Genomic DNA, 26,359 nt, shown 5'->3' with positions numbered 1-26,359 from the left:
CTGCTCCTTTATCCTGTTTCTTCAGAGTTGTGAATAGAACTGAAGAGGTGATTTCTCTTTTGTCTTGTCACTATCCCCGTAAGAAAGGAATTTAGAAAACTAGTTCAGTTCAGTTCAGTCGCTCAGTCATATCTGACTCTGTAACCCCATGGAGCGCAGCATGCCAGGCCTCCCTGTCCATCACCAACTCCCGGAGTCCACCTAAACCCATGTCCATCGAATCGGTGATGCCATCCAGCCATCTCATCCTCTGTCGTCCCCTTCTCCTCCTGCCCCCAATCCTTCCAAGCATCAGAGTCTTTTCCAATGAGTCAACCCTTCGCATGAGGTGGCCAAAGTACTGGAGTTTCAGCTTCAGCATCAGTCCTTCCAATGAACACCCAGGACTGATCTCCTTTAGGATGGACTGGTTGGAACCCCTTGCAGTCCAAGGGACTCTCAAGAGTCTTCTCCAACACCACAGTTCAAAAGCATCAATTTTTGGCGGTCAGCTTTCTTTATATTCCAACTCTCAAATTCATACATGACTACTGGAAAAACCATAGCCTTGACTAGATGGACCTTTGTTGGCAAAGTGATATCTCTGCTTTTTAATATGCTGTCTAGGTTGGTCTAGGTTTCCTTCCAAGGAGCAAGCATCTTTTAATTTCATGGCTGTAGTCACCATCTGCAGTGATTTGGGAGCCCCAAAAAATAAAGTCAGTCACCGTTTCCACTGTTTCCCCATCTATTTGCCATGAAGTGATGGGACCAGATGCCATGACCTTGGTTTTCTGAATGTTGAGCTTTAAGCCAACTTTTTCACTCTCCACTTTCACTTTCATCAAGAGGCTCTTTCACTTTCTGCCATAAGGATGGTGTCATCTGCATCTCCTGGCAATCTTGATTACAGCTTGTGCTTCTTCCAACCCAGCGTTTCTCATGATGTACTCTGCATATAAGTTAAATAAGCAGGGTGACAATACACAGCCTTGACGTACTCCTTTTCCTATTTGGAACCAGTATGTTGTTCCATGTCCAGTTCTAACTGTTGCTTCCTAACCTGCATATAGGTTTCTCAAGAGGCAGGTCAGGTGGTGTGGTATTCCCATCTCTTTCAGAGTTTTCCACAGTTTATTGTGATCCACACAGTCAAAGGCTTTGGCATAGTCAATAAAGCAGAAATAGATGTTTTTCTGGAACTCTTGCTTTTTCGATGATCCAGCGGATGTTGGCAACTTGATCTCTGGTTCCTCTGCCTTTTCTAAAACCAGCTTGAACATCTGGAAGTTCACGGTTCACGTATTGCTGAAGCCTGGCTTGGAGAATTTTGAGCATTACTTTACTAGCGTGTGAGATGAGTGCAATTATTCTCCAGAATTTTACTGTAAAATGAGCAGTTCAACTGTTTTAGACCCTCCCAAAGACCTTAAAAATGGCTATTAGATATATATATATATGTTTATCTCTGGTTGCATAACAGAAAATACTTAAAATAGGTTTTGCAAATGCCAAAAGGTACAGAACAAAATGAGAAAACAGTAGCTTTATTACTGTGTTTAAATAATATACCAAGCTGCTGTTTTCTCATTTTGTTCTGTACCTTTTGGCATTTGCAAAACCTATTTTAAGTATTTTCTGTTATGCAACCAGAGATAAACATATATATATATATATATACACACACATTTCTAATAGCAATTTTTAAGGTATTTGGGAGGGTCTAAAACAGTTGAACTGCTCATTTTACACTACAATTTTGGAGAATAATGTTTGATTTTCTTGCCCTAAAATATAATTTCTCCAACAAAATATAAACTTATTTTTATTTCCCATTTTTAATTTTTTTTTCTCTAATTTTATTTTATTTTTAAACTTTACATAATTGTATTAGTTTTGCCAAATATCAAAATGAATCCGCCACAGGTATACATGTGTTCCCCATCCCGAACCCTCCTCCCTCCTCCCTCCCCATACCATCCCTCTGGGCCGTCCCAGTGCACCAGCCCCAAGCATCCAGCATCATGCATCGAACCTGGACTGGCAACTCGTTTCCTACATGATATTTTACATGTTTCATTGCCATTCTCCCAAATCTTCCCACCCTCTCCCTCTCCCACAGAGTCCATAAGACTGTTCTATACATCAGTGTCTCTTTTGCTGTCTCGTACAATCGGGTTATTGTTACCATCTTTCTAAATTCCATATATATGTGTTAGTATACTGTATTTATGTTTTCCTTCTGGCTTACTTCACTCTGTATAATAGGCTCCAGTTTCATCCACCTCATTAGAACTGATTCAAATGTATTCTTTTTAATGGCTGAGTAATACTCCATTGTGTATATGTTTTTACAAACATAAGAACCATAAAGCATGACTGATAAATAGGACAATTATTTTTAAATTACGGCTTTCAAGAAATCTAGCTTATATTGACATTAAAACTTATTTGTTGCAGTATCTTTATTCAAGATAATGTTAATTAAAACAAGGTGAGTTTACAAAACCAAGCACACATATAAAATCTGAGTATAAAACAAGTTGCTTACTCGACTAGAAAACATACCTATCCCTCACCCCATGCCCCTCAACCCTACACCATCCACCAAATCTCCTTAGGAGTCACTAAATTTATTTGGATAGATGTGGCAGAGTTTCAAAATATGTCAAAACATTCAATAAAGTTCCAAAACAGTATAGTATAGTCAGGTGAAAGCTGCTGAAATCAAGCAAACTATTATCTAGGCAAGGTAGATTTAGCTTAACAAGACCTCTGAGATAGTATTTTAAAAAAATCACATAGTTTCTCAAATTTTAATTTCTGTTCTCTAGGATCACAGATTTCCCAGAAGCCAATGGACTTCTGGAACTAATGTTATGTATTCTAGATATGCCAGTATTAGTCTTCAGGAAACCACAGTTTCTGTTAATAAACTTTTCAAGCCAAAAAAAGCCCACAAAAATTAAAAAATACTCACCACCTCCACTGATTATATCGGGTTTGGCCTTCATTATTTTGCAGAATTGTCTTCGGCAGTTTTCTATCCATGCAGTTTGTTTATCAGACATTTTGAAACGCAATAAAAGTTTGCCAAGATCATTGTCTAATAAGAAAGATGTTATATTATTTTAACAAAACATGTTAGATACACTGAAAAACAAGTATTAATGCTAATAATGTAAACAGTTATAAGTTCCAGACAAAGTATTTTATATGGGTTTCAAAAGGAAACAGACATTTTTCTGTAATTATATCTTACACCATCAAACTACTATCACCATGTTTATCAAAACTCATAAAATGGACTGATTTATAACTATTACTCTTTCTTACACAAATATTATTCATTACTGAGTATTTGATTTAATACACAGTCTGAAGCTTGAAAGATTTCACTACAGAGACTGATATAAACATTATACTAATTCTTCATGTACATTCAGGTGCAGTTTTATTCATTTCTTTAAAGCAAAAAGAAAGCATAAATGTAGACAATCTTTACTCAGTTATTTATTTCCTCTTTTTGGTAAAAGAAAAAAAACTATGCTGAAAATGAATCATGCTGAAAAAGCATGCATGCACGTGCTTAGTCCAACTCTTTGCAACCCTTTGGACTGCGGCCCACCAGGCTCCTCTGTCCATGGGATTCTCCATGCAAGAATACTGGGACAAGTTGCCACTGCCTCCTCCAGGGGATTTTCCTGACCCAGGCATGGAACCAATGTCTCCTATGTCTCTTGCACTGGCAGGTGGATTCTTTTACCACTGAGTTACCTGGTAAGTCTCGGTAAAAGAGCACCTATTGCTAAAATATAACTTTTCTTCTTTCTTAGCAATTTTATGAATATGGCAATATTAATTTTCTTTTCCTTTTATTCTCATGAGATTTTTCCATCTTCCATTTTAATTGTATTCCCATCAGATTTTTCATTAGAAAACATCTATAAATATATTGAAGATTTAGGTGTCATTTAAAAAGGCTATATAAGTATGTATACATATAAGCATATATACTATTTACTCACACATATATGTAAAAATTCAAAGGGGAGGAAAAAAATAATTTCTTTGTAGAAGAGCAGAGGGTTGGGGGATAGACAGTCACATGAACTCATACACTTTACCACTTTCCTTGAAGGAGATTTTGAGGAAAGAGGAACAAGAACATTTTCCACATATAAAGTCAAAGTCCTGATTGCTTCTGCCCAAAGACATGGTTTGGAACACTACAAAATATAGCCACCTAAGGGTTAATGGAAAATCCCATGGACGGAGAAGCCTGGTGGGCTGCAGTCCATGGGATCGCTAGAGTTGGACACGACTGAGTGACTTCACTTTCACTTTTCACTTTCATGCACTGGAGAAGGAAATGGCAACCCACTCCAGTGTTCTTGCCTGGAGAATCCCAGGGACGGCAGAGCCTGGTGGGCTGCCATCTCTGGGGTCGCACAGAGTCGGACACGACTGAAGCAACTTAGCAGCAGCAGCAAAGGGCTAATGAATTCCACCAAGAAAATATCAGTATTCAACTTAATATTAAAGAGGATTTCAACCAACTCCTGGTCCTTTGAAATGAATACAATTATAATAAAGAAAGTAAGTCCTTATTCGTAAGAATTTTTAAAAAATTAAACTTTTTACCATACTATTTTATTTTTCCATCTAATTTTTGTAAAAATACATTCAATAAACATGCATGGAATTCTATATGGCTATAACAATCTAGACAGACAAGGTCACTGGCCCTCATAAAACTTACATGTGTGTGTATTTGTGCATAAACAGACAGGAGTATAACTGAGTATAATCAATATATATTAATACATATCATTCCAATGATCTAAGCTGGTTTTATTTAGCCCTAAAAAAGCAGCTACATATCCTCACTCAATCCTCATGGTTATCATATACAAAATTATATGATTGATTGTACAAATCATAATTCATGTAAGTATTTTCACATTTGACACTTAGGTCACCAGAAAAGCCTTCTCATATCAAAACTACAGAAATATTCTTTTGTACAAACATTATGAATATACAAGGGGCTTCCCAGGGGGCACTGGTGGTAAAGAATCCACCTGCAAATGCAGGAGACATAACAGATGTGGGTTCAATCCCTCGGTTGAGAAGACCTCCTGGAGAAGGAAATGGCAACCCACTCCAGTGTTCTTGCGTGGAGAATCCCATGGACAGAGGAGCTTGGTGGGCTATAGCACATGGGGTTGCAAAGAGCTGGACATGACTGAAGTGATTTAGCATGCATGCACATGAGTATACAAATGTATCAAATATATGCACACTCATAAATATACATATAAACCAGAAAGAACTGTTCTGTTGGAAGAATGTATAATTCTGATACTTAGTAGTAATCTAACATATTCTCTTTAAATATCAAGAACAAAATGATCCTATAATATTCCATAAGTGGCCTCAATCAGAGGCGATATCTAGAGAAAAATGAAACTGATTTAGTCAAAGGAGACAATTATTATTTTTAATAAAAACTCAAAACCTTTAAACAAGAAATATCATAGCTGATAATTTTGTTGGAAATTATTTTAACAGCAGAGTATTAATGTTAAATGCATCTTGATATGTTAGGTAAAAGACAACTGAACAGCATTAAATGGAATTTTTATACTTTCCATTTAGAATATCTACATTATTTATTCCCCAAGAACAAACTATCCAGAATCTACTAAGATTCACTAATTATTTGTACCTCTTAATCCCCTTTACCTATCTAGCCCCACTCCATAAGTATAAAGTAAGATACAAGGATATAATTATAGCACACAGAATGCAGTCTTGATCTTATAAACATCTATTTGCCATGAAGTGATGGGACCAGATGCCATGACCTTGGTTTTCTGAATGTTGAGCTTTAAGCCAACTTTTTCACTCTCCACTTTCACTTTCATCAAGAGGCTCTTTCACTTTCTGCCATAAGGATGGTGTCATCTGCATCTCCTGGCAATCTTGATTACAGCTTGTGCTTCTTCCAACCCAGCGTTTCTCATGATGTACTCTGCATATAAGTTAAATAAGCAGGGTGACAATACACAGCCTTGACGCACTCCTTTTTCCTATTTGGAACCAGTATGTTGTTCCATGTCCAGTTCTAACTGTTGCTTCCTAACCTGCATATAGGTTTCTCAAGAGGCAGGTCAGGTGGTGTGGTATTCCCATCTCTTTCAGAGTTTTCCACAGTTTATTGTGATCCCACACAGTCAAAGGCTTTGGCATAGTCAATAAAGCAGAAATAGATGTTTTCTGGAACTCTTGCTTTTTTCGATGATCCAGCGGATGTTGGCAACTTGATCTCTGGTTCCTCTGCCTTTTCTAAAACCAGCTTGAACATCTGGAAGTTCACGGTTCACGTATTGCTGAAGCCTGGCTTGAGAATTTTGAGCATTACTTTACTAGCGTGTGAGATGAGTGCAATTATTCTCCAGAATTTTACTGTAAAATGAGCAGTTCAACTGTTTTAGACCCTCCCAAAGACCTTAAAAATGGCTATTAGATATATATATATATGTTTTATCTCTGGTTGCATAACAGAAAATACTTAAAATAGGTTTTGCAAATGCCAAAGGTACAGAACAAAATGAGAAAACAGTAGCTTTATTACTGTGTTTAAATAATATACCAAGCTGCTGTTTTCTCATTTTGTTCTGTACCTTTTGGCATTTGCAAAACCTATTTTAAGTATTTTCTGTTATGCAACCAGAGATAAAACATATATATATATATATATACACACACACATTTCTAATAGCAATTTTTAAGGTATTTGGGAGGGTCTAAAACAGTTGAACTGCTCATTTTACACTACAATTTTGGAGAATAATGTTTGATTTTCTTGCCCTAAAAATATAATTTCTCCAACAAAATATAAACTTATTTTTATTTCCCATTTTTAATTTTTTTCTCTAATTTTATTTTATTTTTAAACTTTACATAATTGTATTAGTTTTGCAAATATCAAAATGAATCCACCACAGGTATACATGTGTTCCCCATCCCGAACCCTCCTCCCTCCTCCCTCCCCATACCATCCCTCTGGGCCGTCCCAGTGCACCAGCCCCAAGCATCCAGCATCATGCATCGAACCTGGACTGGCAACTCGTTTCCTACATGATATTTTACATGTTTCATTGCCATTCTCCCAAATCTTCCCACCCTCTCCCTCTCCCACAGAGTCCATAAGACTGTTCTATACATCAGTGTCTCTTTTGCTGTCTCGTACACCGGGTTATTGTTACCATCTTTCTAAATTCCATATATATGCGTTAGTATACTGTATTTATGTTTTTCCTTCTGGCTTACTTCACTCTGTATAATAGGCTCCAGTTTCATCCACCTCATTAGAACTGATTCAAATGTATTCTTTTTAATGGCTGAGTAATACTCCATTGTGTATATGTTTTTACAAACATAAGAACCATAAAGCATGACTGATAAATAGGACAATTATTTTTAAATTACGGCTTTCAAGAAATCTAGCTTATATTGACATTAAAACTTATTTGTTGCAGTATCTTTATTCAAGATAATGTTAATTAAAACAAGGTGAGTTTACAAAACCAAGCACACATATAAAATCTGAGTATAAAACAAGTTGCTTACTCGACTAGAAAACATACCTATCCCCTCACCCCATGCCCCTCAACCCTACACCATCCACCAAATCTCCTTAGGAGTCACTAAATTTATTTGGATAGATGTGGCAGAGTTTCAAAATATGTCAAAACATTCAATAAAGTTCCAAAACAGTATAGTATAGTCAGGTGAAAGCTGCTGAAATCAAGCAAACTATTATCTAGGCAAGGTAGATTTAGCTTAACAAGACCTCTGAGATAGTATTTTAAAAAAAATCACATAGTTTCTCAAATTTTAATTTCTGTTCTCTAGGATCACAGATTTCCCAGAAGCCAATGGACTTCTGGAACTAATGTTATGTATTCTAGATATGCCAGTATTAGTCTTCAGGAAACCACAGTTTCTGTTAATAAACTTTCAAGCCAAAAAGCCCACAAAATTAAAAATACTCACCACCTCCACTGATTATATCGGGTTTGGCCTTCATTATTTTGCAGAATTGTCTTCGGCAGTTTTCTATCCATGCAGTTTGTTTATCAGACATTTTGAAACGCAATAAAAGTTTGCCAAGATCATTGTCTAATAAGAAAGATGTTATATTATTTTAACAAAACATGTTAGATACACTGAAAAACAAGTATTAATGCTAATAATGTAAACAGTTATAAGTTCCAGACAAAGTATTTTATATGGGTTTCAAAAGGAAACAGACATTTTTCTGTAATTATATCTTACACCATCAAACTACTATCACCATGTTTATCAAAAACTCATAAAATGGACTGATTTATAACTATTACTCTTTCTTACACAAATATTATTCATTACTGAGTATTTGATTTAATACACAGTGCGAAGCTTGAAAGATTTCACTACAGAGACTGATATAAACATTATACTAATTCTTCATGTACATTCAGGTGCAGTTTTATTCATTTCTTTAAAGCAAAAAGAAAGCATAAATGTAGACAATCTTTACTCAGTTATTTATTTCCTCTTTTTGGTAAAAGAAAAAAAACTATGCTGAAAATGAATCATGCTGAAAAAGCATGCATGCACGTGCTTAGTCCAACTCTTTGCAACCCTTTGGACTGCGGCCCACCAGGCTCCTCTGTCCATGGGATTCTCCATGCAAGAATACTGGGACAAGTTGCCACTGCCTCCTCCAGGGGATTTTCCTGACCCAGGCATGGAACCAATGTCTCCTATGTCTCTTGCACTGGCAGGTGGATTCTTTTACCACTGAGTTACCTGGTAAGTCTCGGTAAAAGAGCACCTATTGCTAAAATATAACTTTTCTTCTTTCTTAGCAATTTTATGAATATGGCAATATTAATTTTCTTTTCCTTTTATTCTCATGAGATTTTTCCATCTTCCATTTTAATTGTATTCCCATCAGATTTTTCATTAGAAAACATCTATAAATATATTGAAGATTTAGGTGTCATTTAAAAAGGATATATAAGTATGTATACATATAAGCATATATACTATTTACTCACACATATATGTAAAAATTCAAAGGGGAGGAAAAAAATAATTTCTTTGTAGAAGAGCAGAGGGTTGGGGGATAGACAGTCACATGAACTCATACACTTTACCACTTTCCTTGAAGGAGATTTTGAGGAAAGAGGAACAAGAACATTTTCCACATATAAAGTCAAAGTCCTGATTGCTTCTGCCCAAAGACATGGTTTGGAACACTACAAAATATAGCCACCTAAGGGGTTAATGGAAAATCCCATGGACGGAGGAGCCTGGTGGGCTGCAGTCCATGGGATCGCTAGAGTTGGACACGACTGAGTGACTTCACTTTCACTTTTCACTTTCATGCACTGGAGAAGGAAATGGCAACCCACTCCAGTGTTCTTGCCTGGAGAATCCCAGGGACGGCAGAGCCTGGTGGGCTGCCATCTCTGGGGTCGCACAGAGTCGGACACGACTGAAGCAACTTAGCAGCAGCAGCAAAGGGCTAATGAATTCCACCAAGAAAATATCAGTATTCAACTTAATATTAAAGAGGATTTCAACCAACTCCTGGTCCTTTGAAATGAATACAATTATAATAAAGAAAGTAAGTCCTTATTCGTAAGAATTTTTAAAAAATTAAACTTTTTACCATACTATTTTATTTTTCCATCTAATTTTTGTAAAAATACATTCAATAAACATGCATGGAATTCCTATATGGCTATAACAATCTAGACAGACAAGGTCACTGGCCCTCATAAAACTTACATGTGTGTGTATTTGTGCATAAACAGACAGGAGTATAACTGAGTATAATCAATATATATTAATACATATCATTCCAATGATCTAAGCTGGTTTTATTTAGCCCTAAAAAAGCAGCTACATATCCTCACTCAATCCTCATGGTTATCATATACAAAATTATATGATTGATTGTACAAATCATAATTCATGTAAGTATTTTCACATTTGACACTTAGGTCACCAGAAAAGCCTTCTCATATCAAAACTACAGAAATATTCTTTTGTACAAACATTATGAATATACAAGGGGCTTCCCAGGGGGCACTGGTGGTAAAGAATCCACCTGCAAATGCAGGAGACATAACAGATGTGGGTTCAATCCCTCGGTTGAGAAGACCTCCTGGAGAAGGAAATGGCAACCCACTCCAGTGTTCTTGCGTGAGAATCCCATGGACAGAGGAGCTTGGTGGGCTATAGCACATGGGGTTGCAAAGAGCTGGACATGACTGAAGTGATTTAGCATGCATGCACATGAGTATACAAATGTATCAAATATATGCACACTCATAAATATACATATAAACCAGAAAGAACTGTTCTGTTGGAAGAATGTATAATTCTGATACTTAGTAGTAATCTAACATATTCTCTTTAAATATCAAGAACAAAATGATCCTATAATATTCCATAAGTGGCCTCAATCAGAGGCGATATCTAGAGAAAAATGAAACTGATTTAGTCAAAGGAGACAATTATTATTTTTAATAAAAACTCAAAACCTTTAAACAAGAAATATCATAGCTGATAATTTTGTTGGAAATTATTTTAACAGCAGAGTATTAATGTTAAATGCATCTTGATATGTTAGGTAAAAGACAACTGAACAGCATTAAATGGAATTTTTATACTTTCCATTTAGAATATCTACATTATTTATTCCCCAAGAACAAACTATCCAGAATCTACTAAGATTCACTAATTATTTGTACCTCTTAATCCCCTTTACCTATCTAGCCCCACTCCATAAGTATAAAGTAAGATACAAGGATATAATTATAGCACACAGAATGCAGTCTTGATCTTATAAAAAAAACTTTATATGTCTCCAGGGATCTTCCCTACCCAGGGATCGAACCTGGGTTTCAAGCACTGTAGACAGACGCTTTACCATCTGAGCCACCAAGGAAGTCCTATATGGAGTATCAGTTCAGTTCAGTTAGTTCAGTCGCTCAATCGTGTCCAACTCTTTGCGAACCCATGAATTGCAGGACGCCAGGCCTCCCTGTCCATCACCAGCTCCCGGAGTTCACTCGAACTCATGTCCATCGAGTCGGTGACGCCATCCAGCCATCTCATCCTCTGTCGTCCCCTTCTCCTCCTGCTCCCAATCCCTCCCAGCATCAGAGTCTTTTCCAATGAGTCAACTCTTTACATGAGGTGGCCAAAGTACTGGAATTTCAGCTTTAGCATCAGTCCTTCCAATGAACACCCAAGATCATCTCCTTTAGAATGGACTGGTTGGATGTCCTTGCAGTCCAAGGGACTCGCGAGAGTCTTCTCCAACATCACAATTGAAAAGCATCAATTCTTCGGCACTTAGCTGTCTTCACAGTCCAACTCTCACATCCATACATGACCAATAGAAAAACAACAGCCTTGACTAGACAAACCTTTGTTGGCAAAGTAATGTCTCTGCTTTTTAATATGCTACCTAGGTTGGTCATAACTTTCCTTCCAAGGAGTAAGCGTCTTTTAATTTCATGGCTGCAATCACCATCTACAGTGATTTTGAAACAAAGTCTGACACTGTTTCCACTGTTTCCCCATCTATTTCCCATGAAGTGATGGGACCAGATGCCATGACCTTAGTTTTCAAAATGTTGAGCTTTAGGCGAACTTTTTCACTCTCCTCTTTCACTTTCATCAAGAGGCTTTTTAGTTCCTCTTCACTTTCTGCCATAAGGGTGGTGTCATCTGCATGTCTGAGGTTATTGATATTTCTCCCAGCAATCTTGATTCCAGCTTGTGCTTTTTCCAGCCCAGCATTTCTCATGATGTACTCTGCATATAAGTTAAATAAGCAGGGTGACAATATACAGCCTTGAAGAACTCCTTTTCCTACTTGGAACCAGTCTGTTCCATGTCCAGTTCTGACCGTTGCTTCCTGACCTGCATACAAATTTCTCAAGAGGCAGATCAGGTGGTCTGGTATTCCCATCTCTTTCAGAATTTTACACACTTTATTGTGACCCACACAGTCAAAGGCTTTGGCATAGTCAATAAAGCAGAAATAGATGTTTTTTTGGAACTCTCTTGCTTTTTCCATGATCCAGCAGATGTTGGCAATTTGATCTCTGGTTCCTCTGCCTTTTCTAAAACCAGCTTGCACATCTGGAAGTTCACGGTTCATGTACTGCTGAAGACTGGCTTGGAGAATTTTGAGCATTACTTTACTAGCGTGTGAGATGAGTGTAATTGTGTTGTAGTTTGAGCATTCTTTGGTATTGCCTTTCTTTGGGATTGGAATGAAAACTGACCTTTTCCAGTCCTGTGGCCACTGCTGAGTTTTCCAAATTTGCTGGCATATTGAGTGCAGCACTTTCACAGCATCATCTTTCAGGATTTGAAATAGCTCAACTAGAATTCCATCACCTCCACTAGCTTTGTTCGTAGTGATGCTTTCTAAGGCCCACTTGACTTCACATTCCAGGATGTCTGCCTCTAGGTCAGTGATCACACCATCGTGATTATTTGGGTTGTGAAGATCTTTTTTGTACAGTTCTGTGTATTCTTGCCTCCTCTTCTTAATATCTTCTGCTTCTGTTAGGTCCATACCATTTCTGTCCTTTATTGAGCCCATCTTTGCATGAAATGTTCCTTGGTATCTCTAATTTTCTTGGAGAGATCTCTAGTCTTTCCTGTTCTGTTGTTTTCCTCTATTTCTTTGCATTGATTGCTGAGGAAGGCTTTCTTATCTCTCTTTGCTATTCTTTGGAACTCTGCATTCAGATGCTTATATCTTTTTCTCCTTTGCTTTTCGTTTCTCTTCTTTTCACGGGTATTTGTAAGGCCTCCTCATACAGCCATTTTGCTTTTTTGCATTTCTTTTTCTTGGAGATGGTCTTGATCCCTGTCTCCTGTACAGTGTCATAAATCTCCATCCATAGTTCATCAGGCACTCTATTAGATCTAGTCCCTTAAATCTACTTCTCACTTCCACTGCATAAATATAAGGGATTTGATTTAGGTCAGACCTGAATGGTCTAGTGGTTTTCCCTACTTTCTTCAATTTAAGTCTAAATTTGGCAATAAGGAGTTCATGATCTGAGCCACAGTCAGCTCCCGGTCTTGTTTTTGCTGACTGTATAGAGCTTCTCCATCGTTGGCTGCTAAGAATATAATCAATCTGATTTCAGTGTTGACCATCTGGTGATGTCCATGTGTAGAGTCTTCTCTTGTGTTGTTGGAAGAGGGTGTTTGCTATGACCAGTGCGTTCTCTTGGCAAAACTCTATTAGCCTTTGCCCTGCTTCATTCTGTATTCCAAGGCCAAATTTGCCTGTTACTCCAGGTGTTTCTTGACTTCCTACTTTTGCATTCCAGTTCCCTATAATGAAAAGGACATCTTTTTTGGGTGTTAGTTCTAAAAGGTCTTGTAGGTCTTCATAGAACCATTCAACTTCAGCTTCCTCAGCATTACTGGTTAGGGCATAGGCTTGGATCACCGTGATATTGAATGGTTTGCCTTGGAAACGAACAGAGATCATTCTGTTGTTTTTGAGATTGCATCCAAGTACTGCATTTCGGACTCTTTTGTTGACCATGATGGCTACTCCAGTTCTTCTAAGGGATTCCTGCCAGCAGTAGTAGATATAACGGTCATCTGAGTTAGATTCACCCATTCCAGTCCATTTTAGTTCGCTGATTCCTAGCATGTCGATGTTCACTCTTGCCATCTCCTGTTTGACCACTTCCAATTTGCCTTGATTCATGGACCTGACATTCCAGGTTCCTATGCAATAGTGCTCTTTACAGCATTGGACTTTGCTTCTATCACCAGTCACATTCACAACTGGGTATTGTTTTTGTTTTGGCTCCATCCCTTCATTCTTTCTGGAGTTATTTCTCTACTGATCTCCAGTAGCATATTGGGCACCTACCGACCTGGGGAGTTCATCTTTCAGTATCCTATCATTTTGCCTTTTCAGACTGTTCATGGGGTTCTCAAGGCAAGAATACTGAAGTGGTTTGTCATTCCCTTCTCCAGTGGACCACATTCTGTCAGACCTCTCCACCATGATCCTCCCATCTTAGGTGGCCCCACACGGCATGGGTAACATTGAGTTAGACAAGGCTGTGGTCTGTGTGATCAGACTGGATATTTTTCTGTGATTATGTTTTCAGTGCGTCTGCCCTCTTATGCCCTCTCACAACACCTACCATCTTACTTGGGTTATCTATAAAAATACTGAAGCACTATGTTGTACACCTGAAACTAATATAACATGTAAGAGTCAGTTATACTTCTATAAAAAGTCACTAGTGGTACATGACTGAAAAGACAAAAGCAGTTTTTCATCTTTGTTTCTTTCTGTGTCAATTCTTTCTATCCATGAAAGACCCTGTCTTTCATAACCACCACCATCCCTCAAGGCATAAATGTCCATAAAGCTCTTTTGTAAATTACTTGCTATTTAAAAATCCTGTTGTCTTTTCTTCTTCCCTCCTGCTCACACCCTCTTCTTACTCTCCTGTCACTTTCCTTTCACATTTGCTATTCTATTTTGCTCTCGCATCTCCATCCAAGGAAAAGAGCACAGCCACTAGACTGTAAACAGTCCTGAAGCAGTAAATGTGTTATGCATCTGCACCTACCAACTGGGAGAAAGGCTGAAAGTCCCAATTTAGTACCTGGAAATTTGATTTGAGGCAATTAACAAATGCTGAGCTGGAGATAGACTGCCTAGAAGACTCCTAGAGAGATAACTTTGTATCCTCATAACTTCTAGTTATGGTTTCCCCCAGCTCTCAGTGGGAATGTGAGCTCTTCAATGTGCATATATCACAGCTAATAATATTTAGTGATTTGATATGTTTACTGAAAATTTGTATCTGTAATGTTAACAAGCTTGAGGAAAACAATTCCTTTATTTCCTCCCTCCAAATCTGGAACCAAATGAAAAGCAGACAGCAGGAGATAAATGGAATTCAAAGTATCAGTGCTAGTACCATAACAGCTAAATTAAGCACCTTAACTTGGATCTCCTACCACATGGACTTAACAAATCTCTCCCCTGCACTGAAAAAATATATTCAATCACAGACAGTGATGAGACAACCAAAGGTCTCTCCTGATTGCTCTTGTTAGGAAAGCTATGAGTATAACGCTAACTGAAAAAAAAAAAAAAAAACTGGTTTAAATAAAACTTAATAAAAAGATAGGCTAACTTGGAAATACAGCCTTTAAGTAGTCTAATTCAAGATTTTTCATTCCTTCTGCAAAATTCACCTATCAAACATTTTTCCTTCCTACCTTAGTGCTTAATTAGTGAGGAAGTCCAAAGAGAGGCCAGTAACTTTACTCTAGCAAAAGCCCTAATGAGGCAAGGAGAAATGGAATTACAGGAATGGTATCATAGGAACACAACAATTCTAAATCAGTGATTTTGGGAGTAGAACAAACCTGAACGATACATAAAATTTTAATGTTTACCAAAATTTCTTTGTTTATAGTCACATAAAAAATTTAAAAACCATAGTTTTGTTTCTGGTCATGATGGAGAAACTGGAAATATACTTGCCTTCCTGCCATAAATAACTCAAGAAATGGTTAAAATACATCAAAACACTGTTTTCAGACACTGGTCAACAATAGGCAGTATAGGACTATTATGTCTGAGAAAAGGGAAACTAACAAGGTACCTTTACAACTGGGCCCTGGTTTTTTCTAGAATTACTTTCAACATCATATGCAGGAAGTGGGGCATTGAGTTAAAGAGACAGAAGTCACACTGCAGAGAGACTGAGGAGACTAAAACTTGTGGAAGAGGAAGAACAAAGAAAGAACACCTGAAATCTGTGTAAGTTTTTGTCAAGGTAGTTGCAAAGAATTGGCTGTGCAGATGAAGAGAAGCTCCACAAGACTGGGCAGAGAACATGAACAATTCTCAGAGTATACATATGGTGAGGAGATGTCCAAGTTACAGAAAGATTATGAAGAGTCCTCCTCAACTACAGAGTTCTACAGACCAAAAGAGCCAAACTTTTGTAAAAGAGTTAAATTAGCCTTAAAGTAAAGACACGGGGCTGCCCAGGTGGTGCACTGGTAAAGACTCTGTTTGCCAATGCAGGAGACGTGGGTTTGATCCTTGGGTTGGGAATATCCCCCAGAGTAGGAAATGGCAACCCATTCCAGTATTCTTGCCTGGAGAATTCCATGAGCAGAGAAGCCTGGTGGACAACAGTCCATGGGGTCATACATAGTCAGATACAACTGAGCGACTAAGCACACACATACACACAAAGACAACTTTACACTCACCCTAACAAAAAAATGAAAGCCCTGAATGATCAAACTGATTTCACAAATAACTTGACTGCATGGCCCAAAATGTCCACTAATCTTTAAAGAAAACAAAATCTAGCACTTAACTATGTAAAATTAGTAATGCTGAATATTCAATTAAAAATTACTAACCTGTAGTTGAATCAATAAATATAAAGACACAGAAAGGACCTTGGTGATACAATTACCAGGTAAAAATTTTAATGGAGTTGTTTTTAAGAATTTTAAGAAAATATAAACAAAAAGTGATATTAATTCAAACTGTAGTTAATCTATACTGGAATCCTCCTGAGTAAAATGGTACACACAAATGGTACATGTAACAAACTAGATGAATCTTCAACTCATTATGCTTAAAGAAATCAAGCACAAATAAAGTATCTTACGTGAGTCTATCTGTATGAAGTGCTAGAATGCAAAAGCAAATCTACAGCTATAGTTCTCAAATGGGCTAAGTTTTGCTCCCTGTCTTTCAGTAATGTCTACAGACATTCCTGGCTGGAAGGGGTGGGTGCAAATAGAGACTTCTATGCGTATCTAGTGAGCAGAGACCATGAAAGCTGCTAAAAAAAAATTGTTCAGTGCACAGGACAGTTCTCTCTGGCAATAAGCACTTTTTACCCAACCCACTTACTACCACTGAGGAAAATAGGAAACATCAAGTTTCATGTTTACAAAATTCAGTTACAACTGATAATAGTTCATATCTAAACCCTGAAATTCTTTGCTACGGTAAGTACTATAATCTTTTCATACTTGATGATATTGTATAATTGGTTTCTCAAAAGATTACTATATAGAAGGAAAGATTATACTTATCATCACAGATAATGTAAAAAGAAAGAACCTCCATTTCAAGGACAAGAAAAATGTAAGCTCAATATAAATGCAAAGAAAATCTATGCAAAAAACTTTTAATACTTCTTTATGAATGCCCATTTCATACAGAGTATCATAAACAGCTGCTATAAAAGAAACAAAATAAATGGAAGATTTAATAAATTAACTTGCAACAGATTCCTAGGCTTAATTTGGAAAGTCACCCATCTATTAGACTGAAGCTTATCTGTGAAATATTTGCTTCCAATTTGTGTTTTTGCTTATCTTTTCTTCTTCCATGTAGATTAATATAGCTATGCCACTTTATTCTTAATATTTACAATATTTAAGGAAAGACTCCGGAGTAGTCTCCAAGTAACTGAAAAGATGCTTAAATTCTCTATATTAGTTCTCCCTACATTTCTAAACGTGAGAGTATCTAAATTCTTACACTATTTGGTTTGAACTGTGAGTTCTTAAACATATGACATCTATATTTTATACAGATTATACTTCACTTTAGAATTATCATATCACTTTTCATTTTAATATGTGATAATTAACCATGTACTATAGGAGGTATCAGTGAAGCATTTTTTTAAAAAGAGCAATTAGTTCTCCCTTATCACTTGCACCTAAACTAGCAGGTGATTTATTTCTGCTAGTTGCTACTGATGTTTGTTTCAAACATCAAGAAGTACATGAAGAGTTTTACAATTCAAAAGAAAACACTTACTCTGATTTTTAAACTAAGTATCTCAACAACTACAGCTCAAGATTTATGACATTGGAAAGGATCCATAATCATATTTTCCTGTTCTCTCAGTTAACAGGATGATGCCAAACAAAAGCCATTTACCTTTTATCTGCAGAAAATAAATTTTAATTCCAAGGGTAGAAACAATACAGAAAGAAAAAAAAAATGAGAAAGTGCCTAACTTGACATAAAAGCCTAGATAAATATTTGATAAAAAGGAGAATTCATCACCAAAAAATATTTATAGTCTAACTATATGTGTAAGACATAATACAAAGACTTTCAAAATCAGAACAAACAATACCTGTCATCATGCTGCATTATATTTTATGTAGTACATATTATTTTTCAAAGCACTTTGTTTTTCTCATGGGATTCTATTTTTGGTTGATTGGAGGAAGAGCAGTAATCCTAAATCTTACATAACTTATCAGACTAGAAATAAAAGCAATCCAACCTACTCATTTGTTAATTTGGCAATTTTCATTCTTTTATTAAAATGTAGTTGCTATTATAAGTCATCCTATTCTTCTTTTTCTCTTAAGCTCATTTTTACTTCAGAACATTCATAAGTTTACTTGCATCAGGAGTTACTAATATGCTTGAGGCTTTCAATGACTAGCTATTTGAATTTCTAAGATCAAATAAAAGCAATCACTCCCAACGGCCTGGCCATCAATGACCTTGTGAATCGATGCTATGCTTCTGCTGGCCCTGTTAGGGATATGAGAAACATAAAGCCCATGACAAAACAACATATTTTCTACTTTGAAGATATCTGCCCCAACAAAGTAAATGTATTTCTGAGTGATTTCTTGATAAAGATGGAAATTCTACAGTAATAAGGTAGATAGGATATAGGCATGAATTAGATTGCTGTTTTTTATAATTCAGCCTGAATAAACTTTATAAAATAAAAAATAAAGTGAATGGAAGATGCTAGAAAGGGAAGTAAGAGAGCTTGTTTCTCATTTTATTAAGTTATGTCTTTCCAATGACCAGAGTGTGCTACCCAACTCAAGGCATTTTTATTTCTCAGTATGGAAGTACTGAATTTCCCTTCCTCCTAAAAGAAAGAAGTCCCCATCCTGAACACACCAAAATAGAACACTGAAGAGCACACTCTCTGATTAATGATGTAATTAATAACTCCTGGGAAACCTAATTTTAGCTTCAGTTCAGTTCAGTCACTCAGTCATGTCCGACTCTTTGTGATGCCATGAATCCCAGCATGCCAGGCCTCCCTGTCCACCAACTCCCAGAGTTCACCCAAATTCATGTGCATCGAGTCGGTGATGCCATCCAGCCATCTCATCCTCTGTCGTCCCCTTCTCTTCCTGCCCCCAACCCCTCCAAGCATCAGGGTCTTTTCCAATGAGTCAACTCTTCACATCAGGTAGCCAAAGTATTAGAGTTTCAGCTTCAGCATCAGTCCTTCCAATGAACACCCAGGACTGATCTCCTTTAGGATGGACTGGTTGGATCTCCTTGCAGTCCAAGGGACTTGCAAGAGTCTTCTCCAGCACCACAGTTCAAAAGCATCAATTTTTCGGCACTCAGCCTTCTTCACAGTCCAACTCTCACATCCATACATGACCACAGGAAAAACCATAGCCTTGACTAGATGGACCTTTGTTGACAAAGTAATGTCTCTGCTTTTGAATATGCTACCTAGGTTGGTCATAACTTTCCTCCGAAGGAGTAAGCGTCTTTTAATTTCATGGTTGCAATCACCATCTGCAGTGATTTTGGAGCCCAAAAAATAAAGTCTGACACTTCCCACTGTTTCCCCATCTATTTCCCATGAAGTGATGGGGCCAGATGCCATGATCTTCGTTTTCTGAATGTTGAGCTTTAAGCCAACTTTTTCACTCTCCTCTTTCACTTTCATCAAGAGGCTTTTTAGTTCCTCTTCACTTTCTGCCATAAGCGTGGTGTCATCTGCATATCTGAGGTGATTGACATTTCTCCCGGCAATCTTGATTCCAGCTTGTACTTCTTCCATCCCAGCATTTCTCATGATGTACTCTGCATAGAAGTTAAATAAGCAGGGTGACAATATACAGCCTTGACGTACTCCTTTTCCTATTTGGACCAGTCTGTTGTTCCATGTCCAGTTCTAACTGTTGCCTCCTGACCTGCATATAGGTGTCTCAAGAGGCAGGTCAGGTGGTCTGGTATTCCCATCTCTTTCAGAATTTTCCACAGTTTATTGTGATCCACACAGTCAAAGGCTTTGGCTTAGTTAATAAAGCAGAAATAGATGTTTTTCTGGAACTCTTGCTTTTTTGATGATCCAGCAGATGTTGGCAATTTGATCTCTGGTTCCTCTGCCTTTTCTAAAACCAGCTTGAACATCTGGAAGTTCAAGGTTCACGTATTGCTGAAGCCTGACTTGGAGAAATTTGAGCATTACTTTACTAGCGCGCGAGATGAGTGCAATTGTGCAGTAGTTTGAGCATTCTTTAGCATTGCCTTTCTGTGGGATTGGAATTTTCCTTAGGTGTCTTTTCCTTAGGTGTCTCAGTCTTTCTGTTTCATATAGGAAAGGAATCATGAGTTAATCTCTAGGAGTTCACTGACATGCTAACTGGCATTTGGTTTTAACCACTGCTCAATTCTTTCTCCAACTTCCCTTCCCTCTTTCTTATCTTCTACACAGGAACGATAAGTTACTATACTAACACATTTCTTCCTACTTTTCTCAACTCTCAGATAACAGAGAGATGATATTTTGGAAGAAAAATTTCCATTTAAGTTGATTTATGATTACCACATATGTGACATATGTACATAAATAATACTTATCAGTTTTTTAAAGGCTTTTACATTTTAATATGGTGACCCTAAAAATGTGTATAAAGAAAAATAACTGAACCAAATGGTGCCTCAAGATTCTTATTTACAGATGAAAATAAATCATCTAATAACTAACACTGATGCCAAGCAACTAACAAGAGGCAATTTAACAGATGAGGAAATGCTAACTGTAGCAAGGAGGATAAATCTAAAAGTTGGGAGACAAATTAGGTGAATGTCAGCATGTGCACACAGCTAAAGTGATTTTTTTCCACAACAATGATATGATATCTCAAAGTACTGCAGTGCAAATGACTAAAACAACACCTATCAGAATCAGTGAATCATTACCTCCAAATTGAAAAAGCAAAATGGCAAGTATATGAACTCTTGCCTTTAAAACAGCTCTTTGTATCTTAAAGTATTACTAGCTTAAACAGCTTAAATGCATAATTACTAGCTTAAATGCATAATTTATGTTCAACTTATTGAATAGTGTTTGACGAGGAACATTACTTTCAACTTAGTTCTAATCTGCTAGAAATACGTCTGGCTCCATTATTCTCACAGAGGTTACCGGGACATTATCAGTATACTCCCTTAGGTACTTTCGAAATTTGGACATGCTTCTGATATCCTCTCCCATTTTCTGCTGTTCTTCTGTAAGTATAAGGTCAGTGAAACATCTGCAATATCAGAATGACATAAGTATGATTCATATTTGACTCAAAATGTATCTATGTAAAATCCCTTCCTGTGGTATCTCTTGGGCTATCCACTGACTGGCTAGATCATTCTGTCCTGCTTAACAGAATCACAGTAATGTCAGGACCACCATTAGTAGGAAGTATTAAGTATTGCTGTAAAATTGAGAATAATGTCTTATTCAAACACTTGGGTTCTAAGCACTAACAGAAAGGTAACTAGAAGTTGCTTCCCAGTACGGTGGGAAAATATGAAATTAAATAAAGAGACTTGAAATTGTATTAAACTAAAATAGGACATGTGACAGGAATTGGGCCTTGTAGATTATAGGGAAGTCATTAGAGGGTTTTAGTTAGAGGAGTAAAAATAATCCAACCACATTTCAACAGCATTACTCTTGCTTCTGTGTTAACAAACTGAACAGGTTACTAAAACAGTACAGTGAGAGATGAGAGTGAGTAGTGGATGAGTGAAAAGTGGTTTTGTTTGAGATATGGAGAATCAAGAGCATTTGCGACAGAAATGGCTCAGCCAGTAAAGAGTCAGCCTGCAATGTGGGAGACCTGAGTTTGATCCCTGGGTCAGGAAGATCCCCTGTAGAAGGAAATGGCAACCCATTCCAGTATTCTTGGAAATATCCCATGGATATTTTGGAAATTCCCATGGATGGAGGATTTTGGATATTCCCATGGATGGAAATATCCCATGGATATTCTGGAAAATCCCATGGATGGAGGATCCTGGAGGGCTATAGTCCATGAGGTTGCAAAGAGTCAGACATGACAGCGATTTCACTCACTCACAAATGTGGGTTATGAAGAGAAAAAGAGTCAAAAAAAGTTTTCACCTTTATTGCCTAAAGAAATGGAAGCACAAAGTTGTCATTTCTAAAATGAGGAAATGTACCAAAGGAATAGATTTTGAAAGAGTATCAGAAGTTTATCTCAGAGTTGTTAAATTTGATATATTTGATATATTTACTAACCACCCTAGCAAAGAACAGATATGAGTACAGAGTCAACTAGAGACACAGGTTAAAGATATAAATCTGTGTATATTGGACAGTATTTTAGTCATAAGACTAAATGAAACCCCCAAAAGAATACGCACACACACACAAAAAGACAACTGAGAACTGAGGGGCACTCCAAAGTTTAGAGTTTGGAGAGACCTGAAAGATCTGACAAAGATGAAGTATTTGCTAGAAATTCAAGGGGGTGGGGGGAATAATCAGATAATGTACTTTCTGAAAGCCAAATAAGAAAATGTTTCAAAAAGCAGAGGCATCAAACATGTTAAGTGATAATGCTAAATGTAACAGGATGAGTACTGAGATCTGACCCACTGATTTAACCCTGGTAGAATGGCAGGGGTGAAAGCCTGATTAGCTTTCAAGTGGATGGATTCAAGAGAACACAGAAAGAGAATAACTACAATACTAAAATTAGACAATTCCTTGAAGGAATTTTGCAGTGGGAGGACAGAAATGGAATTGTAGAGAGGGAAAGTAAGTTCAAAAGAAGATATTTTAAATATAGAAAAATTAATAGCATGCTGGTTGGCTTATGGAAAAGCTACAGTGGAAAGCTCTACCAAGCTCCCATCCCCTAACCCCATAATCCCATGAAGAAACAATAAGGAAAACGGAAGAACTGTTAGAAGCAATATCTTTGCTGATAAAGAGGATGGAATGTATTGCACAACTGAAGAACCTGGCCTTTTTAAACAATATTTGCAGTTTCATTCATAGTAATGCAAAACCTAAATTGGTACAGATGTAGCTGAGTCAGCCAATATGTATCAAGAGTATATGGAAGCTGATAGCTTCTATTTCCTCAGTTTGGGGGGAAAAAAAGGAAAACAGTTATCTGACAGAAAGATTGGGAAGAGGTGAGGAAGGGTCGATGAATGAGAAGATTTGAAACTAAGTCATCTAGGAGACTAGGAGAGTGCCCTGAACTGGGGACACACCGTGTGGCTGCCTGGAAGCACTGTGGGCTCACTAGAGGTTAATAACCGTTCTGCAAGTGATCTTCTGGGCTAGAGAGAGAAGCTATTATTACTCCCCTTTCTAAATCACTTATAAGAGTAGAACAGGGAATAAAGTTATACTCCTCTGAGCTTCTCAGGGAACTATCAATTTAATCTTATTTTCTGATTTGTCTGCCTTGGTCAGTTTCAAATAAAGCATATTTTTTATCAAACTACTTTGAAGAAACAAATTACCTAATATGTCAGTCACAAAATAAGATGGATAATGAGTCAATTTGCTGTTCAAAAGAAAAGATATATTTGTTTCCAAGTGAAACTTAGCAAAGATACCAGTGTTATTTCCAGACAAGGAAAAGGGTTGAAGGGTTGGAGCAGGGAGAACAGACCATGTGTTAACACCTCATCTTATCTCCAGGGCTTAGTGAAGTAACTGATAATCAGCACTCACAAACCATGTTGAATAAAGGAATGAGTAGATGAATAAATAATGAAACCTAAAGAAAGAATGTCAGAATATTTAAGACTGGCTAAAAGACTGAAAGTAGCATAGAAAAACATAAGAGTAAAAGATTGGGTTCACTGAGAGATGCAAGTCAGTGTGAAGAGTCCAAAACGATATTCTTTCAAGGGTCTTTTCTTAAAAAATACTTAACCTTAACCCCACATCTCTGAATTAGGTCAAACAGAAAAACACAGAGGCAAAATTGTAAAAGACAATATTAAAAGCTTTTAAAATTCCCTCGAGTTCTCTTTCCCTAACCTCTAGAGAGAGAAAAAAAAAAAAAAGAATGTTTGCCTCTGTGCAACTGTGAGACACATAGTCTATATATTAAACACTGGAAAGAAATAAAAATGTTTAACAGTTGATGGCCTCTATTAATTGATTTAAGGTAAGTAAACATAGGGAAAGGTAAATGGCTTTATGAAAGAAGAAAAATGTCTTACTTGTCAATAATAACTGTGGAACCTAACCCAGTGAAATCAATTATATACGTTATTTTTTTTCCAATGCAAGTGTGACGGTAATGCAAAGATCATGTTAATATCAAAAGTTAACTTTTCAAATTAATGGTTTAATATCTTCATATTTCATCTTAGAATTCTCAAGTCTAAAAACTGCTTGATTTTTTTATTGCTCTTATGATAAGGTCTAAACACCTGAACTTGAGGTATCTAGGCCTTATGATTAAACTTGGCTTACCTAAGTCTTATCTCTGGTCACGCTTGTCCTCACATATCATATTTCACACATCCTTGAACTACTTATACTTCTTAATTCAATTTTCTCCTTTTAGTCTCACTGTTGGTCCCTGTCAAAAATGCTCTTTTAATACCCAGAAAACACCTACCTCATGTCTTACATTAAACTTAATGTTCTTTGGAAGAGCATCTGCTTTATGAACTATCCTAGCAGGCTACACATTTTCTACTTAGTTCCTATCATACTGTAATACTATACAATTGTCTAATTACTTGACTGTTCTCTAAAAGGTCATGAATAGCTGACATTTAAAATTTTTTTATTTACTATATTATATAACATTTCTATTTCAATTCTCGAGCATACAGGAGTTACATGTGGCACAAGTATAAAAAAAAATTAATCTGTTGAATAAAGTTCTGGGGAAGGCATGGCAACCCACTCCAGTACTCTTGCTTGGAGAATGCGCAGAAACAGAGAAGCCTGGTGGGCTACTTCTACATATCTAGAATTAATTCATCGAAAATCACTAATTCCCCTTTTAAAAAAAGCAAAAAAAGGTTCTGATAAGAATTATTCAGCATCATATAAATATTAGTTTAGTAAAGAATATGTGAAATAAGGAAAACTTACAAAGAAATAGACATAAATCTATCCACATGTACAAACTGAAAGAAAAATAGTATTAATGTCTTCAAATTACTTTGTCTTTTTTTCAAAGTATAAAAAAAGCACTAAAACATGGCACTTGATAATAAATACTTTACCTTGTTTTAGATCAGTACTTCTTGTAACAGAGTCTGACAAATAGCAGTTTGGTAAAGGGTATGATGAAAACATTGGCCAAGGATATGGTTCATCACCCTAAAAAAGAAGCAAGACAGATGACTTTAGGAAGTAGTTTAATATCAAATTTTAAGACTTTTTGAAGTGACATTTAAATTAGCTTTTGTTTCATAAATTCTAGAGTTGTAATATAACCAAAAGCTATTTTATAATTCAACATTCTAATGGATACTAACTAAAATAAAATATAGAAACATTAAATACTGAAGACCAATTTGATAATTCTATAAACAGATTGCTCACAAAGCTATTTCTCTTGCGCTGTAATCATTTCGACCTCACCATTCTTGGTGTGAAGAGTCAAAACAAGTGCCCTTAGTACAATAACAAAAAACCCTTCCAAAGAAAACCAAACTGTATGGATACTGATGAAAAAAGAGGTACTCAATATTGTCAATGCAATTCAACAAAATTAGTCATGTGGCTCAAACAGTAAAGCATCTGTCTACAATGCGGGAGACCCAGGTTTGATCCCTGGGTCAGGAGGATCCCCTGGAGAATGAAATGGCAACCCACTCCAGTACTATTGCCTGGAAAATCCCATGGACAGCGGAGCCTGGTAGGCTACAGTCCATGGGGTCGCAAAGAGTTGGACACGACTGAGAGACTTCACTTCACTTCACTTTAATAAAAATTAAGTATCATGAAGGAGAAAGTTTTTAAAAGTGAAAAAAATTCAAAGACACACAAGGAAAATGACAAGTTTTTAATAAAATAATATCCTACTCTGCAACAGAAACTACCACTTGTGACATCTTGTCATGAAAAATACTATTTTCATTAGGAACTGTTTACTTGTATCCTAACTGTCATTTGAGTTGGCTACCTTGCTTCAAATGCATTCGAAAAACATTCTCCCCTCCCTTTAC

General features: G+C 36.8%; 1 protein-coding gene across 1 annotated transcript in view; it reads right to left on the bottom strand.

The window, feature by feature from the left end:
- Positions 1-26,359, bottom strand: part of TBC1D32 (TBC1 domain family member 32) — a 215,902-nt gene that overhangs the window by 58,655 nt on the left and 130,888 nt on the right. The window contains exons 26-27 of the mRNA XM_070376353.1: positions 25,412-25,508; positions 8,044-8,169 (exon numbers count right to left, since the gene is read on the bottom strand). Coding sequence (XP_070232454.1) covers positions 8,044-8,169; positions 25,412-25,508 — 223 coding nt within the window. The remainder of the gene's footprint in view (positions 1-8,043; positions 8,170-25,411; positions 25,509-26,359) is intronic.

This window comes from Bos mutus, chromosome 9 (genome assembly GCF_027580195.1).
Source record: "Bos mutus isolate GX-2022 chromosome 9, NWIPB_WYAK_1.1, whole genome shotgun sequence".
In the NCBI taxonomy this organism is placed as follows: domain Eukaryota; kingdom Metazoa; phylum Chordata; class Mammalia; order Artiodactyla; family Bovidae; genus Bos; species Bos mutus.
The sequence above is the reverse complement of the archived record's forward strand: the minus strand, read 5'-3'. Positions and strand labels throughout refer to the sequence as shown.